At 43.2% G+C, this 18,025-nt stretch overlaps 1 protein-coding gene across 2 annotated transcripts in view; it reads left to right on the forward strand.

The window, feature by feature from the left end:
* The window catches only part of PAPPA2 (pappalysin 2), a 219,636-nt gene that overhangs the window by 111,004 nt on the left and 90,607 nt on the right, over positions 1 to 18,025 (forward strand). The window contains exons 11-13 of one of the 2 annotated variants that reach the window (XM_061634177.1): positions 1,207 to 1,338; positions 14,775 to 14,913; positions 16,673 to 16,886. In XM_061634177.1, the coding sequence (XP_061490161.1) occupies positions 1,207 to 1,338; positions 14,775 to 14,913; positions 16,673 to 16,886 (485 nt within the window). The remainder of the gene's footprint in view (positions 1 to 1,206; positions 1,339 to 14,774; positions 14,914 to 16,672; positions 16,887 to 18,025) is intronic. The other variant, XM_061634178.1, reaches the window with a different exon arrangement.

The following is an 18,025-nucleotide window of genomic DNA, read 5'->3' on the forward strand; positions in this document are numbered from 1 at the left end:
TGCATGAGATTTTATCTTGGAAGTGCCCAGCGAACTCGTTACAGCGGATATCTGAAGGTTCTATAATTTCCTGAGGGCTAGGATGTAAAAGCCCTCGGACAATTTTAAAGAGCTCCGCTGGGTGGTTGAGAGATGATTTAATAGCGGCAGTGAAATATCGCTTTTTCGCTGCCCTCACCGCTTCTGTATACAGTTTAGTAGAGGCACTTACCAAGGCGTAATTGCATCCGTCAGGAGTACGCCTCCATCTGCGCTCAAGCCTTCTCCTCTCTTGCTTCATCACTCTCAGCTCCGGGGTATACCACGGGGCTGCATGAGCTCTGCATGGGATAGGGCGCGCAGGAGCGATCGTGTCCACAGCCCGGGTCATTTCCGTGTTCCACAGGTCGACCAGGGCTTCGACAGGAGCGCCTGTCTTATCAGCCGGAAAATCCCCCAGAGCCCTTTGGAAACCCAAAGGATCCATTCGTCTCCGAGGTCGGACCCGCTTAATATTGTATGGAGGAGCATTCAATAATGTGAGCCCTCATTTGCAATCCAAAGCCCAGGCACAGGTTTACCACCTCAGTGACTAGGCCATAGAGAGCCACCATCAGACTTGATAGCACTGGGCTAAATAAACTAAAGTCTGACAGTAAAAGACAGCTTCGTATGCTCAAGTGGCTTCTCTGAACTCTAGTTAGCTGCAGTCATAGCTATCAGAAATAACAGCCCTCCAAGGGAGTTCTGGGAAGCTGGATATGGACTGAACAGGAGTTCCCTGGATAGTTTCATGTTACTCTTTTGAAACAACTGTTATTCTGTACCTTCAAAGTTTTGTTATCGTTGTTGCTTTCACCACAAGGTGGCACAGCTCCTGTGCTAGTGGATGATCTGTCGTTCTGTATCCCCCACAATGCTTTGGATATAGCATTGTTCCAGGGCACTGTGGAAGGAAGTGGCAGCTACCACCAAAAATGGTAGTGAGAGAATTGAAACTGCTGGAGAATTTTACCCCTTGGGAGAATATTGGGTGAATTGTTCCCCCTCCCTCTTTTAACTGGCTACAAATATGATGGCGAAATTAGGGACTGTTTGTGCTGATGTGAGCTTCACTTGTGATTTTCTGATTTCCTTGTTTCTAATGTGGCTAACATTTATTTCCTCTCCCATCCCTAATCACTTTCTTCCCCTCCTCCCCTGAAATTGAAAACCTCTCCTTTCCAGATGTGCAAGCCTTATCCACAGGACACACTGGAGTATCAGCCTCACATGGCTTGGTTCCCTTGTGCCAACCATGGTGTTCTTCAGGATACAGACAGGGAGAAAATGCTTTTGGATGATAGAGTTTGGCTGAAAGTAAGTGCTTTTGGCACCCGCAATAGCAAGGACGCATTGAGAGAATGGGGTAGAATAGTAATGAACAGTCCTGAATGAGCTGAACTCTCATAAGTTTTGATTCTAATGATCTGCACATTTACAAAAACTCTTTTAACTTCCCTCAAAATTCCTACAGCAGGGCCCTTCATGTTTACTTCAAATTTCCCTTTCATCAGCAGTAAATCTTGGGGTTTGGACCTAGCATCTTCAGCCCCAAATTTTCACACAGTTGGTATTGGAGCCTGTGGGGCTTGAACCAAGAGCCTCTTTCAGTTCTTGTCACACAGCCTAAGAAACTCAGTATTTCCAAATAGTCCTAGGGGAATTTCCTACTGGCATGGCTAGAAGCCTGTCAAAGTTCTTATTGATCCCTGGAATATGGAGATGACCCAACCGTTGACAAAATCACTCCTAATTACCCTTTCCCACAGTTCTGTTCTCTGCAGGGACAGTGTCTGGAACACAAGTGGGCAAAGACTGGGTCTGTCAAATAGCATGCTAGAGCCCATTTTTGGGCCTATACTTGTGTTGGTGATGGTGGTGAAGAAAGCTTACTTCACCACCACAGTTGTGTCTGTTCAAATGCCATGCAGTGGAGCTGCTTCAAGAGCTTTGCTTCATGCTGGCTTCCTTCACAATCTACTGTGACTTTTTTGCTAAGAACTCCCAGGATAAAACCACTCACATCCACTCCAACTTGGATGCAACTTTGAGTACAGTATAAGTACAGGATGTACTAGACTTTTTCTAATTGTTTTTTTTCCAGATGAGATTGTTACTGCAGCCTGAGGATGTGACATCCTATATGCTTGACACACACCTGTCTGAGCTAATAACATCTACTGATATCTCATTGGCCCACCAACAGTGACCTTTTCTGCATAAACATGATCATGTCACTGTTATCCATGCTCTAGTAACATTTAGGTTAGGCTATTGCAATGAGTTGCATGCTCCTGTGAACTCAATTCAGAAACTTCAGCTGATTCAGAACATGGCAGCCAAGTTATTGTACCATATTGTACTAATTGTAAAAAATCTTCTGGCTTCCAGTTTGTTCTCGGACACAGCTTTTTGACCTATAAGAACCTGAGATCAGGGTCTTTGAGGACCACCTTCTCCTGTACAAACTTGCCTATGTATTAAGACAATCAATGATCTTGTTAGTGATGGTGCCCCAGCTGGTGCCCCAGCTGTAGAATGTCCTCCCTAGACATGTTCTTCCGGTGCCCTCATTACTGACTTCACCAACTGAATGTTGCTTTGTTCACCTTTTAGTGAAATTTAGCTTTGGATCTGTTACTTTTTAAAATGGTTAATCTGCAGACTCTACTGTTTTTAGTTGCTTTCAGTTTATTCATTGTTTTTGTTGTTAATTTGTTTTTTATTTCTTTATAAGCTACTTTGGGGGCCTTGTGCAGAAAGGTGGGATAGAAATGTTTAGAAATATCAATGAAATAAATTCACTGAGGAACTCCATGCCTTACATTGGTGAACAGTCAAACTCAGTGTGCTACAGGGAGTCCTATTTGGTTTGCTGACCATCATTGTGATTGTGACAGATGCATCAATATGGGGACAGGGAGCTCTTTGCTTGGGTTACATCATCAGTGGAACATAGATAGCCCTGGAACGGATGCTTCCCGTCACCTCTTTGGAACTGGATGTAGTTCCTAGAGCATTGACATACTTCCTAGCCTTTTTGAGGTGCAAGACAGTACAAATAGTGACAGACATTTTTGTTAGAAAATACTATGTGACCAAACTGGGTGACAGTCTTGAGGACCCAGCCATGAACTTTTTGGATAGGTTTGTAGGAAATCATATCATCCTGGTTACTATTCATGTCACTGGTTCTGACAAATTACTTACCAGACTCCTTCAGCAGGAACAAGAACTAAGACTATGTCTATCAGTGGCCTTTATGAGATTGCTGTGCCCAGGATCTTTTCCAAGCAATGGGAATGCTTCAGAAGGACCATTTTTGAAACTTCCTTCAACATCAAGTGCAAGAGGTTTTGCTTCAGGGCAGGCACCAAATTATTAACACTGAATTATTCAGGTGGAAACTCAAGCAGACTGTGCAGAGCTCCAAAAGAGTCTCTCCACACTGGATGAATGGTCAGCAAAATGGCAAATGAGATTCAGTGTAAGTAAGGGGTAAAGTGCTGAACAAAGCAAGTAACACTTCACATACACACTGATGGCGTCAGGGTCTGGAGTAGCAGTGACTACACAGGAAAAGGGATCTTGGAGTTGTGGTGGATATGTGGATGAAAATATCGATTCAGTGTGCAGTGGCAGTGAAAAATACAAATTCAACATTGGGACTTTGTTTTGCCCTTTATTGCCCTTATATACATATATGGCAGTGTTGCATAAGGAATGCTATTTACAATTCTGATTTTTCAATGTTTAAAAAGAATACCATAAAGCTGGGAAAGGGCAACCTAAATGATCAGATGGTTGGAATACCAGTTAATGCATATGAGACATGATAGAGCAGGGGTGGCCAACATGGTGCCCTACAGGTGTTGTTGGACTACAGCTCCCAGCATCCCTGACCATTGGCCATGCTGGCTGAAGCTGATGGAAGTTGGAGTCCAGCAACTCCCAAAAATCCCCACATTGGCTACCTCTGTGAAAGAGATTTGTGAAATTACTCGTGGTGGAGAGAAAGTAGATAGAGGGATCCATGTCTCCCTTATTACATTTGATATCATTTAATTACATTTATGGGTACTACATTCTGGACAGACCAAAGGAAGTACTTCTTCAGGCAGCAGACAATTAATTTATTGAATTCACCATTTAAAGGTGATGGCTATTGGCTTAAAATTAGGTGATGGCTATTAGGCAAATTCATGAAAGAGGAGAGGTCTATCAAGGGCATATCAGCCACAATGGCTAAAAGAAACTTCCAAGCTGATTTTAGCAAGCTCAGGGAAAGGATGGGTAGGATCCCGTGGCTAGATAGACTAAAGAAAAAAGGAGCCCAAGACGCGTGGGAGTTCATGAAGAACGTATTACAAAAAGCGCAATCGCAGACAATTCCAAAGAGAAAGAAAAACGGAAGACATCGGAAAAAGCCAATGTGGCTACAGGGAAGACTGGTGGAGGAGGTAAAAGTAAAAAAGAGCGTGTATAAAGAATGGAAGGAAGGACGCATCACCAAGGAAGAGTACCGACGAGCGGCTCGGGCTTGCGGGAATAGCATAAGGAAAGCTAAAACCCAGAATGAGCTGAGGCTGGTGAGGGAATCGAGGAACAACAAAAAGGGATTTTTCAGACATGTTCAAAGCAAGAGAAAGACCAAGGAAATGGTGGGACTGCTGCTCAATGAGGATGGCAAAATGTTGACAGATAACGAGGAAAAAGCAGAACTGCTCAACGCCTATTTTGCCTCCGTTTTCTCCCAAAAAGGGAACAGTGTGCAACCTTGCATTGGTAGCAATCTCAGGAAGGGGTCGGGATTGCAGTTCAAGATTGATAAGAAGATAGTCAGGGAATACCTAGTTAACCTAAATGAGTTCAAATCTCCAGGGCCTGATGAACTGCATCCCAGAGTATTGAAGGAACTTGCTGATGTACTCTCAGAACCTCTTGCCATCATCTTTGAGAAATCCTGGAGAACGGGAGAGGTGCCGGAGGATTGGAGACGGGCAAACGTCATCCCGCTCTTTAAAAAGGGTAAAAAAGAAGATCCGGGGAATTACAGGCCAGTCAGTCTGACTTCAATACCAGGAAAGATATTAGAACAGATAATAAAAGAGTCCATTGGCAACTATCTAGATGACAATGCTGTAATTAGTAGGAGCCAGCATGGGTTTGTCAAGAAAAACTCCTGTCAAACTAATCTCATCTCTTTTTTTGATCGGGTCACTAGCCTAGTAGATGTTGGAAATGCTGTAGATGTCATCTATCTAGATTTCAGCAAAGCGTTTGACAAAGTCCCCCACGACCTTTTGATTAGCAAACTGGTCAAATGCGGACTAGATGGAAATAGTGTCAGGTGGATTCACAACTGGTTGGAAAACCGTACTCAAAGAGTGGTCGTCGGTGGCTCTGCTTCGGACTGGAAGGAGGTTTCGAGTGGAGTGCCACAGGGTTCTGTCCTGGGGCTGATACTCTTCAACATTTTTATCAATGACTTAGATGATGGGGTGGAGGGAAGTCTTATGAAGTTTGCAGATGATACGAAACTGGGAGGGATAGCTAACACAATGGAAGACAGGAATAAAATCCAAAGGGACCTGGATAAACTAGAAAATTGGGCTGAAATTAATAAAATGACATTCAATAAAGACAAATGCAGGATTCTGCATTTAGGCCACAAAAACAAAATGCACGGGTACAGGATGGGAAATACCCGGCTTAGCAGTAGTGCGTGTGCGAAGGACCTTGGAATTGTAGTGGATCGCAAGTTGAACATGACCCAGCAGTGTGATGCTGCGGCAAAAAAGGCAAACGCGATTTTGGGCTGCATAAACAGAGCTATAGTTTCCAGGTCGAGGGAAGTAATAGTCCCACTATATTCTGCATTAGTCAGGCCTCATCTGGAATACTGCGTTCAGTTCTGGGTGCCTCATTTTAAGAAAGATATAGACAAGTTAGAGCGGGTTCAGAAGAGGGCGACGAGGATGATAGCCGGTATGGAGAACAAGTCTTATGAGGAAAGGTTGAAGGAACTTGGCATGTTCAGTCTGGTGAAGAGAAGGCTGAGGGGTGACATGATTGCACTCTTTAAGTACCTGAAGGGCTGTCACATAGAGGAGGGTACAGATTTGTTCTCTGCTGCCCCAGAGGGTAGGACTAGGTCTAATGGTTTTAAGTTGGCAGAGCATAGATTCAGATTGGACATTAGAAGGAACTTCTTGACAGTAAGGGCAGTTTGGCAATGGAACCGACTGCCTAGGGAGGTGGTGGGATCCCCTTCGCTGGATGTCTTCAAGCAGAGGCTGGACAGCTATCTGCGGGAGATGCTCTAGCTGTGGATTTCCTGCTGTGAGCAGGGGGTTGGACTCGATGGCCTACAAGGCCCCTTCCAACTCTATGATTCTATGATTCTATGTTTAGAGATGGCATACTTCTGAAAAGCTTTTTTCTGGGAGATAAACAGTAGTTGAGGACTGTTGCCTTCATGCCTTGTTGGTCAGCTTCCCCAGAGCATAGTCTGTCCACTTACTGGAAAAGAATGCTGGACTAGATGGACTCTTCGATGATCCAGCAGGTCTCTTAATTTCTTACACTGGACTCTTTGTGGGACAAGTTCATGAGAAAACAGAAATAATGCTTCCTGAATTATTTATTGAATTAAAATTTCTATATGCATATCAAGTTTCTTTCTTTCAAAAACAGCAAGCTGTTAGCCCTATATTGTAGTCCATCTTTTTTGCAAATGCACAAGCACAAGGTGACCCCCTGGCCTGACATTAATGTTGTTTTTGAGGATATTTCCCAGTGTCACCTGACCCTGGATGTAAAGCTCTATTGTTTTATTCCACAGCCTTCAAATGATGACTGTACTTTTCATACCCTAGATGTCCTTAATGCTCTAGCTTTCTCACTTGATAAAACTGCAGAATTCTGAAAGGACTTATTTTTCTCATCAAGGCAAACATGTTTCTTCACAAAGCCTTCTCACTAGGTCTACTATCTCTCTGTGCTACCAGTAGGGATGGGATCTGTTGGCCGGTGCCATATTGAAAGCGTTCTGTTGACCTAGCAGGCCGGAATCGGTTCGAGTTCATACTTTGTTGGCTAGCCTCTGCTTTTCCTGATTCCTTTTTTCCCTCATAAAAATATTGATATTAATATAAATTTACTAATAGGCAAAAAACCTTGCGGTTTAAGAATGTACCTATAGCCCACAGCTATTTCTATCAAACTTTAAAAAGCAGGGAAATTGGGCAGCTATAGTGAATGCACCAGGGGAGCAGGATACCTGATCTCCTCTCTGAGATATTGTACTGCCCTACAAATTGGTAAAAATGCAAACACCATTTGGGTTGGTCTTTCACAGTCCAATCCACTTCCTGTGTAGCTTGGAAGAATTTGGTATATGAGCATATGGGGAGTGGTGGCAACACCTGCCATCTCCAAAGATAGAGAATTATATTCACAGAGGATGGGGAGGGAAGGAGGAGGGAGGGGATGAAACAGAAGGGAGGAGGGGGATGGGAGGAGGAAGGAGGGGGAGGGGTGGAGGACAGGTTTGATCATTTGCATGTTTATTGAATTCAGTGCAATTTACTCCTGTGCAATCATGCTTAGGATAGGTAAAACTGACCAGGTGGGGAGGGGGGGAAGGCTGGAGTGGGCAGGGGAAGAGAAAGAAGGAGGAGGGGATGGGAGGAGGAAGGGAGAGGAGAGGGGAAGGAGAAGAAAAGCAGGTCTGATCATTTGCATGCTTATTGAGTTCAATGGGATTTACGATTCCAACTTATGGCGACCCTATGAATAGGGTTTTCATGAGGCTGAGAGGCAGTGACTGGCCCAAGGTCACCCAGTCAGCTTCATGGCTGTGTGGGGATTCGAGCCCTGGTCTCCCAGTTCATAGTTCAACACTGACCCAGGGGAGGGGCAGGGAGGGAAAGAGGAGGGGGAGGGGAGGATATTGGGTGGGTGGGCACTGGGCAGAGGGGAACCCCCTTTCCTTTCCAAACGGAAAACCTTGGGAAAGCCTTGTTAATACCGTGGAAGACACACAAAGGGACCTTGATAGGCTGGAGCATTGGGCTGAAAACAACAGAATGAAATTCAACCAGGATAAATGCAAAGTTCTACACTCGGGAAAAAGAAATCAAATGCACAGTTATAAGATGGGGGATACTTGCAAGAAGGATCTTGGAATTGTCATTGATCGCAAGCGGAATATGAGCCAATAGTATGATGTGGCTGCAAAAAACACAAATGCAATTTTAGACTGCATTAACAGAAGTATAGTTTCCAAATCACGTGAAGTATTAGTTCCCCTCTATTCAGCACCGGTTACACCTCATCTTGGATACTGCATCCAGTTCTGGTCTCCGCACTTCAAGAAGGATGCAGACAAACTGGAACATTCATTACATTCATTACATGCTTTGGAGCAAGTTTAAAGCAGACTTTTTGGAATCTATTTGTGGCACTATCCTGAAGAGCAGGTGTTTAACAAGCAACAGTAAGAGTCACATGATGACACACTGAACATTTAACAGACATAAATTTTATAATATTTATTGATAAATCACCTAGTATTTAAAGGAAAGGACTGAATTTAGAAGTTAAAGGCTGTAATTCTATGTTCACTTTCACTTCAAGAGTAAGCTGCAATAAACTCAGTGGAACTTACTTCTGGTGATGTGTGTGTGTGTGTGTGTGTTCCCCCCCCCGCTGTCTCCCACAGCCGGCCCTTTCCATTGGCTCAATCACCCTGCCCCCACCTGCGCTCTCTCCCACTGCCTGCCTTCCCCACTCGCTGAATCTAGCTTGAGGGAAGGAAAGAGTCAAAAAATGGGGGGGGGAGCTCTGAAGGACTCTGCAATTTTTAAAAAGTCTATTCAGAAGCTCCGCTCCACTTACCTGGGAGTAAGCCCCACAGAACTCAGTGGGATTTACTTCTGAGTAGAAATTTTTCTCTTTCCTTCCCTGAAGCTCATTGCTAGCACACACATGCTCCGCTCCACCTACCTGGGAGTAAGTCCCACTGAACTCAGTGTGATTTACTTCTGAGTAGACTTTATCCTCCTTCCCTTCAAAATCATGTGCAATCAATCTAGCTTTAAAATCTTTCACAATAATTGCGCAAAAATCTAAAATGTAGCTGCTGCACCCAGATATATTGGGTTGCATCTGTGCTTGCATGTGTGTTCCTGACCCCATCCCTGGTTTAACCCTTCATGTGTTAGCCTAAACACAGCTAAATAAGTATCTGCGTCTAACATGGGAAGGGCTAAAGGTGTGTATATTCACAAGAAAGACAAATCATGCAAAGACCACAGTTCAGCTAGGAACGGGGGGGAAATTTGATTCAGTTCACATTTAAAAGGAAATGTACCTAATCTGCACTTTCCAAAACAATATGCAAGCTAAAACACAGTATCCTCTGTTGCTGGTATGATTTATAGGTGTACCCCAATTACTTAAACCTGTTAACATGGGAATCCACAATTTTCCTTACTTGATTTATTTATTTTATCTATTTATTGTATTTATATACTGCCCCATAGCCGAAGCTTTGATGTTTTAAAAAGAAGCCTGTAGGTTTCATGAGAGTTTACTTTGGAAACCAGTACATTTCTCCAAACCAATCTTATGTTACTCTGGAAATTCATTCTAGCTATAGAAGCACAGCACCGTTTAATGCTTATAATTACACAAGGCAGAATCAAGAAAAGCAGGTTAACGTGACCTTCTGGAGGATCCAGCTAGCAAGACTTAGCTGGGCTCTAGGTCTTCTTATTTGTTCACTCTGAAGCACATCAGACTGGAAAAAAATATTCTAACCTTTCCCACTCACCTCCATTCTGCTGCTGCTTTCTCCCTCCATCGGCCATTTTCTCTCTCTTGCTTCCTCACACACAGCAAGCTCAAGAGAAGGCCGGTGTGAGTCACATGTCTCTTGCCCACCAATCACAGGAGCAGACTTCCTCTCTCTCTCTCTCTCTCTCTCTCTCTCTCTCTCTCTCTTCCTCACACAGCACAAGCTCAGCAGAAGGCCAGTGTGAGTCACATGTCTGTTGCCCACCAATCACAGGAGCAGACTTCCCCTGCTTCCTTGAAGTAGCTGGAAGGGGAGGGGGAGGGGGAGGGAGAGTGAAACTGAAAGAAGTCTTTCTTCTGCGCATGCGGTACATTACAATCCACTTCAATACATTTTTTAATAAATTAATTAAAAATAAACCATGCCGTTTTTTTAATTTAAACCTACTTCAGATGAAGTACTGTGTTTGGGGCAAGCTCGGGCAATTGATTAGGGATACCTTACAGTCATCTCTGAGTTGTAATCAAGAACAACAGATTATGTCAATTTCAAGAAAAAAAGTCCAAACGGCTTCTAGTTTTTTCCCCTCCGGTTTTTCACTTTAACCTGTGGATTCTCCGTGGGGGGGTTGTGTATCACCAAGAAAACTTCCAGAGTTGTAGAGCAAGCGATTCTGAATCCAACAGTATAAGACTTGTGTTTGTTTTGAATTGGGACTATACAAAGCACCAGAAAGGAGCGTGTGGGGGTATTTTCATTTAACATGGTAGAACGCTGACTATAGTAACAGCCACTCCTGTGGCTAATACTATGAAAGGAAATGTTGATAAATGAATGGAAATATCAATAAAATTATCATTCTTGATATGGATATTCTGCTGGCGGGTTTTTTTTACAAATCCATTTTTGAAAATAGCCATGGAAAATCTCTACATAAAAATCCAGTCCACAAGTATAGAGAATAAGTGAATTAATTAAAAATATGGTACCAAATCTGAATTGGGCAGAATTCTAGCACATCCCTAGCTACCAGTTAGCTAAGCTACTTATGGGCATCTGATGTCATTCAGTTCAGGGACCTTTTTCCTGAGGATATCCCAAGCCTTAACTCTGCAAGGTTGCCACATTGACTAATCCATCCACATTGATTGAGCACTGTGCCCTCATTTGGACACTTTGGCTGATGCCAGTTTTGGAAGAGCCCCTTTCAGTGAGATTGTGACCTCTCATCTTTAGGTACATTACCTTTCCAGATACCTAATTATGTAACTGCATGTGCACAAAGACCACGAGGAAGATGATGTGGTGTACCTGTAACTGATGTTCTTCAAGAGGTTGATTGTGTAATCACACACACACATACATGACCCACTCTTTCCCTGCTCCAACTCACCTTGCTTGTTATCTGAAAATTTTGCATTTGGGCAGAAGGCAGTGGGTGGAAGACATTCTCCCTTGGGCCACATATGCAAGTGAGGCCAGCATTCTCTGCCCAAGTTAAGGGGCTCGGCTCTAAAGATTTCTGGAGATTATCTGTGGAGGTGCAGAACACAAACATATGACTGCACAGATGACCAGTTGAAGAACATTAGTCTGCGAGCGGAAAAAACGGTTTGCGACCCTGAGCCAACTGGGAGGGTAGTTTTCGACCAACATCCTTTCTCGAGTCTCACTTAGCAGAAAAAGAAAAACAGCTGCTGGGCTTTTCCAACGAGGACAGCCATGACGTCCGAGCTACAGACAGCAAGGCCCGGGCTCGGCCGGCGGTGCCCTCCGCGAAGAGCAGCGGCGGCAATGGCGGTGGTGGAGACCAAGATCATCTACCATCTGGACAACCAGGAGAAGCTGTACCTGGTGAAGCTGCTCATCCCGGCTGAGCGGGTGACACTGGGCGACTTCAAGGCGCTCCTCAACCGGCCCAACTACAAGTTCTACTTCAAGTCTACGGACGATGATTTCGGGCAAGAATCAGATGGTGTTGGTGAGCAAATCCTTTACAACAGCTGCTCAATGTTTGAGGACTAAAATTCCTGGAGTGGCAGTGCTACATTTTAAGGACAGATTATCTCCAGGCCTGTAAAGAACCTTGTTTTTTAAACAATGTTAATGTTTTGTTGTTTGAATTTCTGTGCACTGTATTCTTTTTTGATGTGTATTTTGTATTTGTGTTTATTTTATTTTTTTGTGAGCCGCCTTGAGGGCCTTTGGCCAAAAGGCGGCATAAAAATAGAATGAATGAATGAACTGTCTTTCATTCAGCTAAGAGCCATTAATAAATACATCCTTCTATGAGTGTGTCTAAACCTATTTTTAATTTTTTAAAACATTTTTGCAATATTTAATACATTTGTACTGCTTTTCAAGTCAAGTCTTTTCAAAGTGGTTTACAACCACAGATCAGCAAATAATAAAATGCACTATAAAAATCTTATAACACAGCAAAACAATATTACAATCATACTTAAAGCAGGAGGTTTGCTTTTCACTGTTCACCAAATATTATGTTTTATTACATTTGTAATGTATGTAATGTTTTATTACATTTCATGATCAGTTCCCTTCATCTGTGGATGTTTACATTAAAAACTCTCATTTTTGGCACTGCTTGCATACTTTTTTTCCATCCATAAGTTATTAATGGCTAAGTAATAACAACATCTGTTTCTTTCCCTTTCCTCACCTCTCCCCTTCATTTTATATTACAACATTTTATACCACCCTCCCTTCCATCATATTGGATTTCAGGGCATTACAACATAAAATAAACACAAACTAAAACAAGAAAACAGCAGATAAAATTTTAAAATGGACTAAACCTTGTTCAGTTAGCAGTGTGATCCTGTGCATGTTTAGTAGGAAGTAGGCTCCATTGATCCTAGTCTGTGTGTTTGGGACCTAATGGCAATAAATCCGTAAAACATTCTTCTGAGTAGACATGTAGATAAGATTTACATTGTACTCTAAATCACTAAAATCTATTAAAATGCCTGGGTAAATTTTGAAAAAGGGGGCTATGATGCTTGATCTGGAGTGGAGCAGATTTGGTGGAGAATGTAGAAGTGGGCTGCATTTAGACAGTCCTCCAAACAACAGCTTAAAGGATTAGGAATGAGCTTTCTCCTTGCATGCTTTCTCTTCCCCTGATGTAAGGGGTATAATGAATTACTTCCTGATTTGACCAAACAATAGTTTGCTGTTGCAACTGAGGATGTTTAGAGTACCATGAGCCTATTCACCTGAGCAAGTTTGAGCAACCTCATTTTTATGGGATCAGTGTGGTGTAGTGGTTAAGGTGTTGGACTATGACCTAGGAGACCAGGGTTCGAATCTCCACATAGCCATGAAGCTCACTGGGTGACCTTGAGCCAGTCACTGCCTCTCAGCCTCATTAAAACCCTCTTCATAGGGTCACCATAAGTCAGAATTGACTTGAAGGCAGTACATTTACATTTTTAGTGGGTCATTTTACTAATACATATTAGATAACTAATTGGCTAACTGGTGTAAGCTTCTTGCTTACTGTGAATTTGCTTGCTATGAACTGGCAGAATTTCTGGGTTGTGAAAAAATTGTTTTTTAACTTAACGTAAATACTACTACTAATAATTCTAAAACAGTTTTTTCTAAGTGTTCAAAGCATTTCAAGAATCCTTGCAACAATCTTATAAAGGAGAGCAATATTATTATCTCTGCTTTATGGATGAAGGGCCTCTGGCTGAGAGAACCGTAGAATGTCTAAGACTATGCCTCAAGTTTGTGGTTGAGCTGAGATTATCACATTTTACAGTTCATCACCACAGTCGTGCAGCTCATTAAACTGGTGTTACATGTTACCAGTTTTCAAAAGGATGCATCCCTCTTCACTTTCTTTGGAATGATCTGTAAAAATACCTAGAATGGCTCAGGCTTCCAGAATGCATTTCAAAATATTACCAAGAGATGGTACTGAAGAACACGGGCGCTCACCCATATGTATGAGATAAAAGTAATACAGGCATACCCCGCTTTAACCTACGCAATGGGACCGGAGCGTGTATGTAAAGTGAAAATGTACTTAAAGTGAAGCGATTATCTATGCATGTACCGCACGGCAATCGCCACTAGATGGCAGCAGCAGCGTCATGCCATTAAGTGTCTGTTATTGCAAAGCGCGTGTATGTTAAAGTGGGGTATGGGGACGTATGGAGCATGTACTTTATAGCGAGGCGACGTTAAGTGAAGCGACGTTAAGCGGGGTATGCCTGTATATGGATTCAATACCACCCCCCTCTACACTGACACAAAGGTGAAGGTGACTCTTTGGACATTAGTCCCATGGCCTTGTAGCCCTCTGGTTCAGGGACGAGGGGGGGGGAGCTCAATAGCTCTGAAGGGTTCACTGGTACTATTGCAGAGCTGAAATGGGGGAGAAAGATTTTAGCAAACAGCTTTGCAAGAATTGGAAGATGATGGTTCAGGGGTCTGTTACAAAAGAGCTAAGAAACTATTTGGTTCTTAGAGTGATTTGTGACCAACTAGGTTTGTCCATGTACCAGACATTAAGTATTGGCCTGTAGCTGTAATGAGTTTCATTTGCCTAAAGTGATGCATCACTTACCTTAAAATCTGATTGGCTACATAGTACTCCACTGTATGTGGTCCTCTATTTCGTGAGGAATGAACAAAGGGGGGGGGAAAGCTGCCAAGTAGTAGCAGAGTATGAACAAGGTTTTCCACAGCAGGAGTATCAGCCCTGCTTAAGGAATCATTTGGAAGACTATCCAGCTAGCTAAAGAAAATGATCCAAGCTTCAGGGAAAAGCAGAAGAACTCCAGGGTTGCAGGCCAGTCTAAAGTGACATGGGGAATGGGGCAAGGGGAGAGATTCTGCTTGTTTGCCTACCTATGTAATGTGCCTATCTCTCTTTCATACTCCATAACATGCTCCTGTTTTGCTCTACCCTGGAGCCCAGGTGTGCTTCAACAGACCCAGTATACCTACCTCACTCTTTGTTTTCCTGGCGTCTGATGGCGCTTCTCCGGGGGGTGACCAGCCCAAGCCTACTGTGGCAGTTCAGCTGGGTGACATCAGTGGGCACACCCATTTCCTTGGTGAGTGCACAATCATTGAATTTGGTTTTCATACAGTCTCTTGTGTGCATTTCCTTTCATTTATTTGGCATTTGCTTCTTGTATGGAACAAGATAAGTTTAAAGGACTTTAGACAGACAGGGGTTTTTTTTGTCTCCCTCCCAAGAGCTGTAGGTAGATTGACACCGGATTCGTTGCTTGTGGTGTATATCTTAATTCTGGGTTTGCCTCTGGTAAATATGTTTTGGAGTGTTTTGTATGAGGCCTGCAAAACCTGTTTGACCAGAGACAAAGTGGGGCTGGGAAGAAAGAGAAATGTGTATACAATTCAGTGGGTAGTGGTTCTAGTCAAATGCTCAAGGATGTGTAAGCAGAAGCTTCATACGATGTGTCTGTTGCTGTTTATTTATTTTATTTATTTATAAAAATACTTGTTTGCCACTATTTTGTTAAAAATATAAACGCTGTTTAACGTGTTTAAAATAAGAACCATAGACGTTGGTTTGAATGTCTGAATTCTCTCCCCACCCCACACATTTATTCAGAAAACCCTTGCACATACAAAACTAGCATATCAAGGGAACATGTAGCCTATAACCCTTTCTATGATAAGCTAGATTTATATATTTGTAGAGTATCTTATGTGGACGAGCACTGAAACGCTTGATCCCTGCCCACAGTCTGAAATGCATAGCCCAGCAATGTGTGCCTATCTCTTTAAGTTGCTTTATAGTTGAGAGCAGAAGGTTTTCACAAATGCCTTACTACTGCCGCTATCATGTCAGTTCATTGCATTCCTTCAGAGCAGTGGTTTTCAAACTTCCTGCTTTTTTGGAACTCTTTCCTCATTTATTTGTTTGCTGAGGAAAGCTGTAAACCTCTGCCATCCAAGCTCTGTTTTGTTGCAGAGGATCTTGATGTGCATTCTAAAAACACACTAGTTTCTTGCAGGGCACCAGCCTGGCCTTTTGGGCTTTTCCATTGCTCATGCATGAAACAAAACACACTGAACAATCTCATGCAGCTGCATGTTGCAGGGGTTAATTTGTAGTGTTGTAGTGTGCTGGTTTGTTTGTTTTAAGGGAAATTTGTTTGCCATATTCTGACCATCTAATTGGGAATCCCCTGATAGGCTTCTGAAGAGCACTGTTTTCTGAGAACGAGTTCTCAGTGTGAATTTAAAGATTTTAGTGAATTTCTCCCATGCCAGGATTGGAAATGAATTTCCAGGGCTCATTAAAACACACCTCAAAACTGAGGTAAGCTTTACAAGCTTTCAAATTCTCCTCCAGCTCAGATTTTGATCCAAGCTGGAGAGAGTTCTTGCTTCCCTCCTGCCCATTTTGGCTACTGTTCGCAATCCACCAAAGCTGTCGCTGCCACCATCTCCAAAGGCTTCCCTTCCCACGGTGGAGGTAGCAGGAGCAGCAGTCAAGGGCACAAGGGGGAAAGACCTTGCTGGATGCTGCTTCCTTAACTTTCCTCCTGATGTGTTTTCACCACTGTTCCTTTCACCATCAAATGAAGGGGAAAGGAAAGGAGAGCATGTTTGGAGATTGCCAGGTGATCAAAAATGTCCTATGGGTGGCAGGGTATGTGTGACATCTCTCTGAGCCTTTTGCTTGGCTTGGGAGATGTTCCCAGGTCTCTCCATTTATTTCTGTGAAATCTGGACAATTCTCAATCCTGTCAGAGGAGAGCCTCAGAGGGCTCACCCATCTCTAATTTAGAGGGATTTCAGCATGGGTCAAAATTTGCTTTATTCTTTAATCACCCTCAGCAACATATGAGCTGTCATGTCAGCAGAATCCACTGGTTATCAACACAGCTGACAACATTGCCTTCCGCCAAATTGCATCTGCTCAGTTCAACTTCTCCTCCTTCTCCGTGGGCATCTCTGCAGTGGCCTTGAGGAGCCATTCATCACCGCCAGATCTTTCCAGCCCAAGCAACTGCCTCCCAGAGCATGATGGCCATGCCTGCCAGAGACACAGGTAAAACTCAGGATTTGGTATTGTGATTTCCATCCCTTACGAACAGGTAGTTGGTTAAGGCTGCAGTCCTGACCCTGCTTACCAGGGAGCAAGCCCCATTTAATTCACTTGGATTTATTTCTGTATTGGTGGAAGCTTGTCAAATGCCAGACTTTCCACTTGCATGCTGGTTTTCTGGTTTTTTTGTCACCAGATGTCATGGGTCAGTTCCAGGCTGCTCTGGATCTGGAGTAATGGAATCTCTTCCCACTGGATGCTGTGTTAGATTCAACAAATGCTTTCCTGGTCAGTTCTTATTCCAGGCTGCCTGCTCATACAGCCCACACAGCTCTTTGTGACATGCAGTGAATGATAGCAAGAATAAACTGTTTACAGAGTGAGATGTTCCAAAGGAAGTCACACTGGAAAGGGAGAATGGAAAGGGAGAACAGAAGGAAAAAAGGATGCAGAGAGAATTCCTTGAGTTGGAAGGAAATAATTATCTTTTGCTCCCTCTTCCCTGAGACATGGGCATGCTCAGCAGGATTTTAAAAGCTTTTTTTTAAAAAAAAAAGCACACACCCCCACCATAGCACAAACTGATTTTGAAAAGCCACTCAGTTTCACAAGCAGTTTGCTTTGCTTGCAGCATGAGTTGCTGGTTGAAAAACACAAACCCAAAGCTCTCCTGGGCATGTGGAACAAGTTGTGTGGTTTTTTTGATACCCCAGTCAAAGCAAGGTGCCCTTCAGACATTGTCCCAGCTACAGGAGAGCTGCTTTTCCACACAGCTGGAGTTTGCATCCAAATGATACAAACATGTAGGAAAGAAGCATGCCACCACACCTGTTAATGTGGTTGCTTCATTCTGACAGAACCCTCAGCTACATGCAGTCGACTCACAGTAAAGCAGTTCCATCTTAGATGGGATTATGTTTGAAGGACACCAACAAATGCAACAAATAATGTGTTTGCAAATGTGTTATTACACAGCTCTACTCATCAGGGAGTTCTTGCATGTATACTTGGGTCTTGTTCTTATTGCGATGGTATCCAGTGTCTTGGCTTTTATCAGTTCAGACTGTAGGTGGGGCCTCATATAATGGAATGTAGTGTCCCTTTTAAAGATGGCAGACCTGCCCACAGACACATATACCTTA

This window comes from Rhineura floridana, chromosome 6 (genome assembly GCF_030035675.1).
Source record: "Rhineura floridana isolate rRhiFlo1 chromosome 6, rRhiFlo1.hap2, whole genome shotgun sequence".
NCBI classification, from domain to species: Eukaryota; Metazoa; Chordata; class Lepidosauria; order Squamata; family Rhineuridae; genus Rhineura; species Rhineura floridana.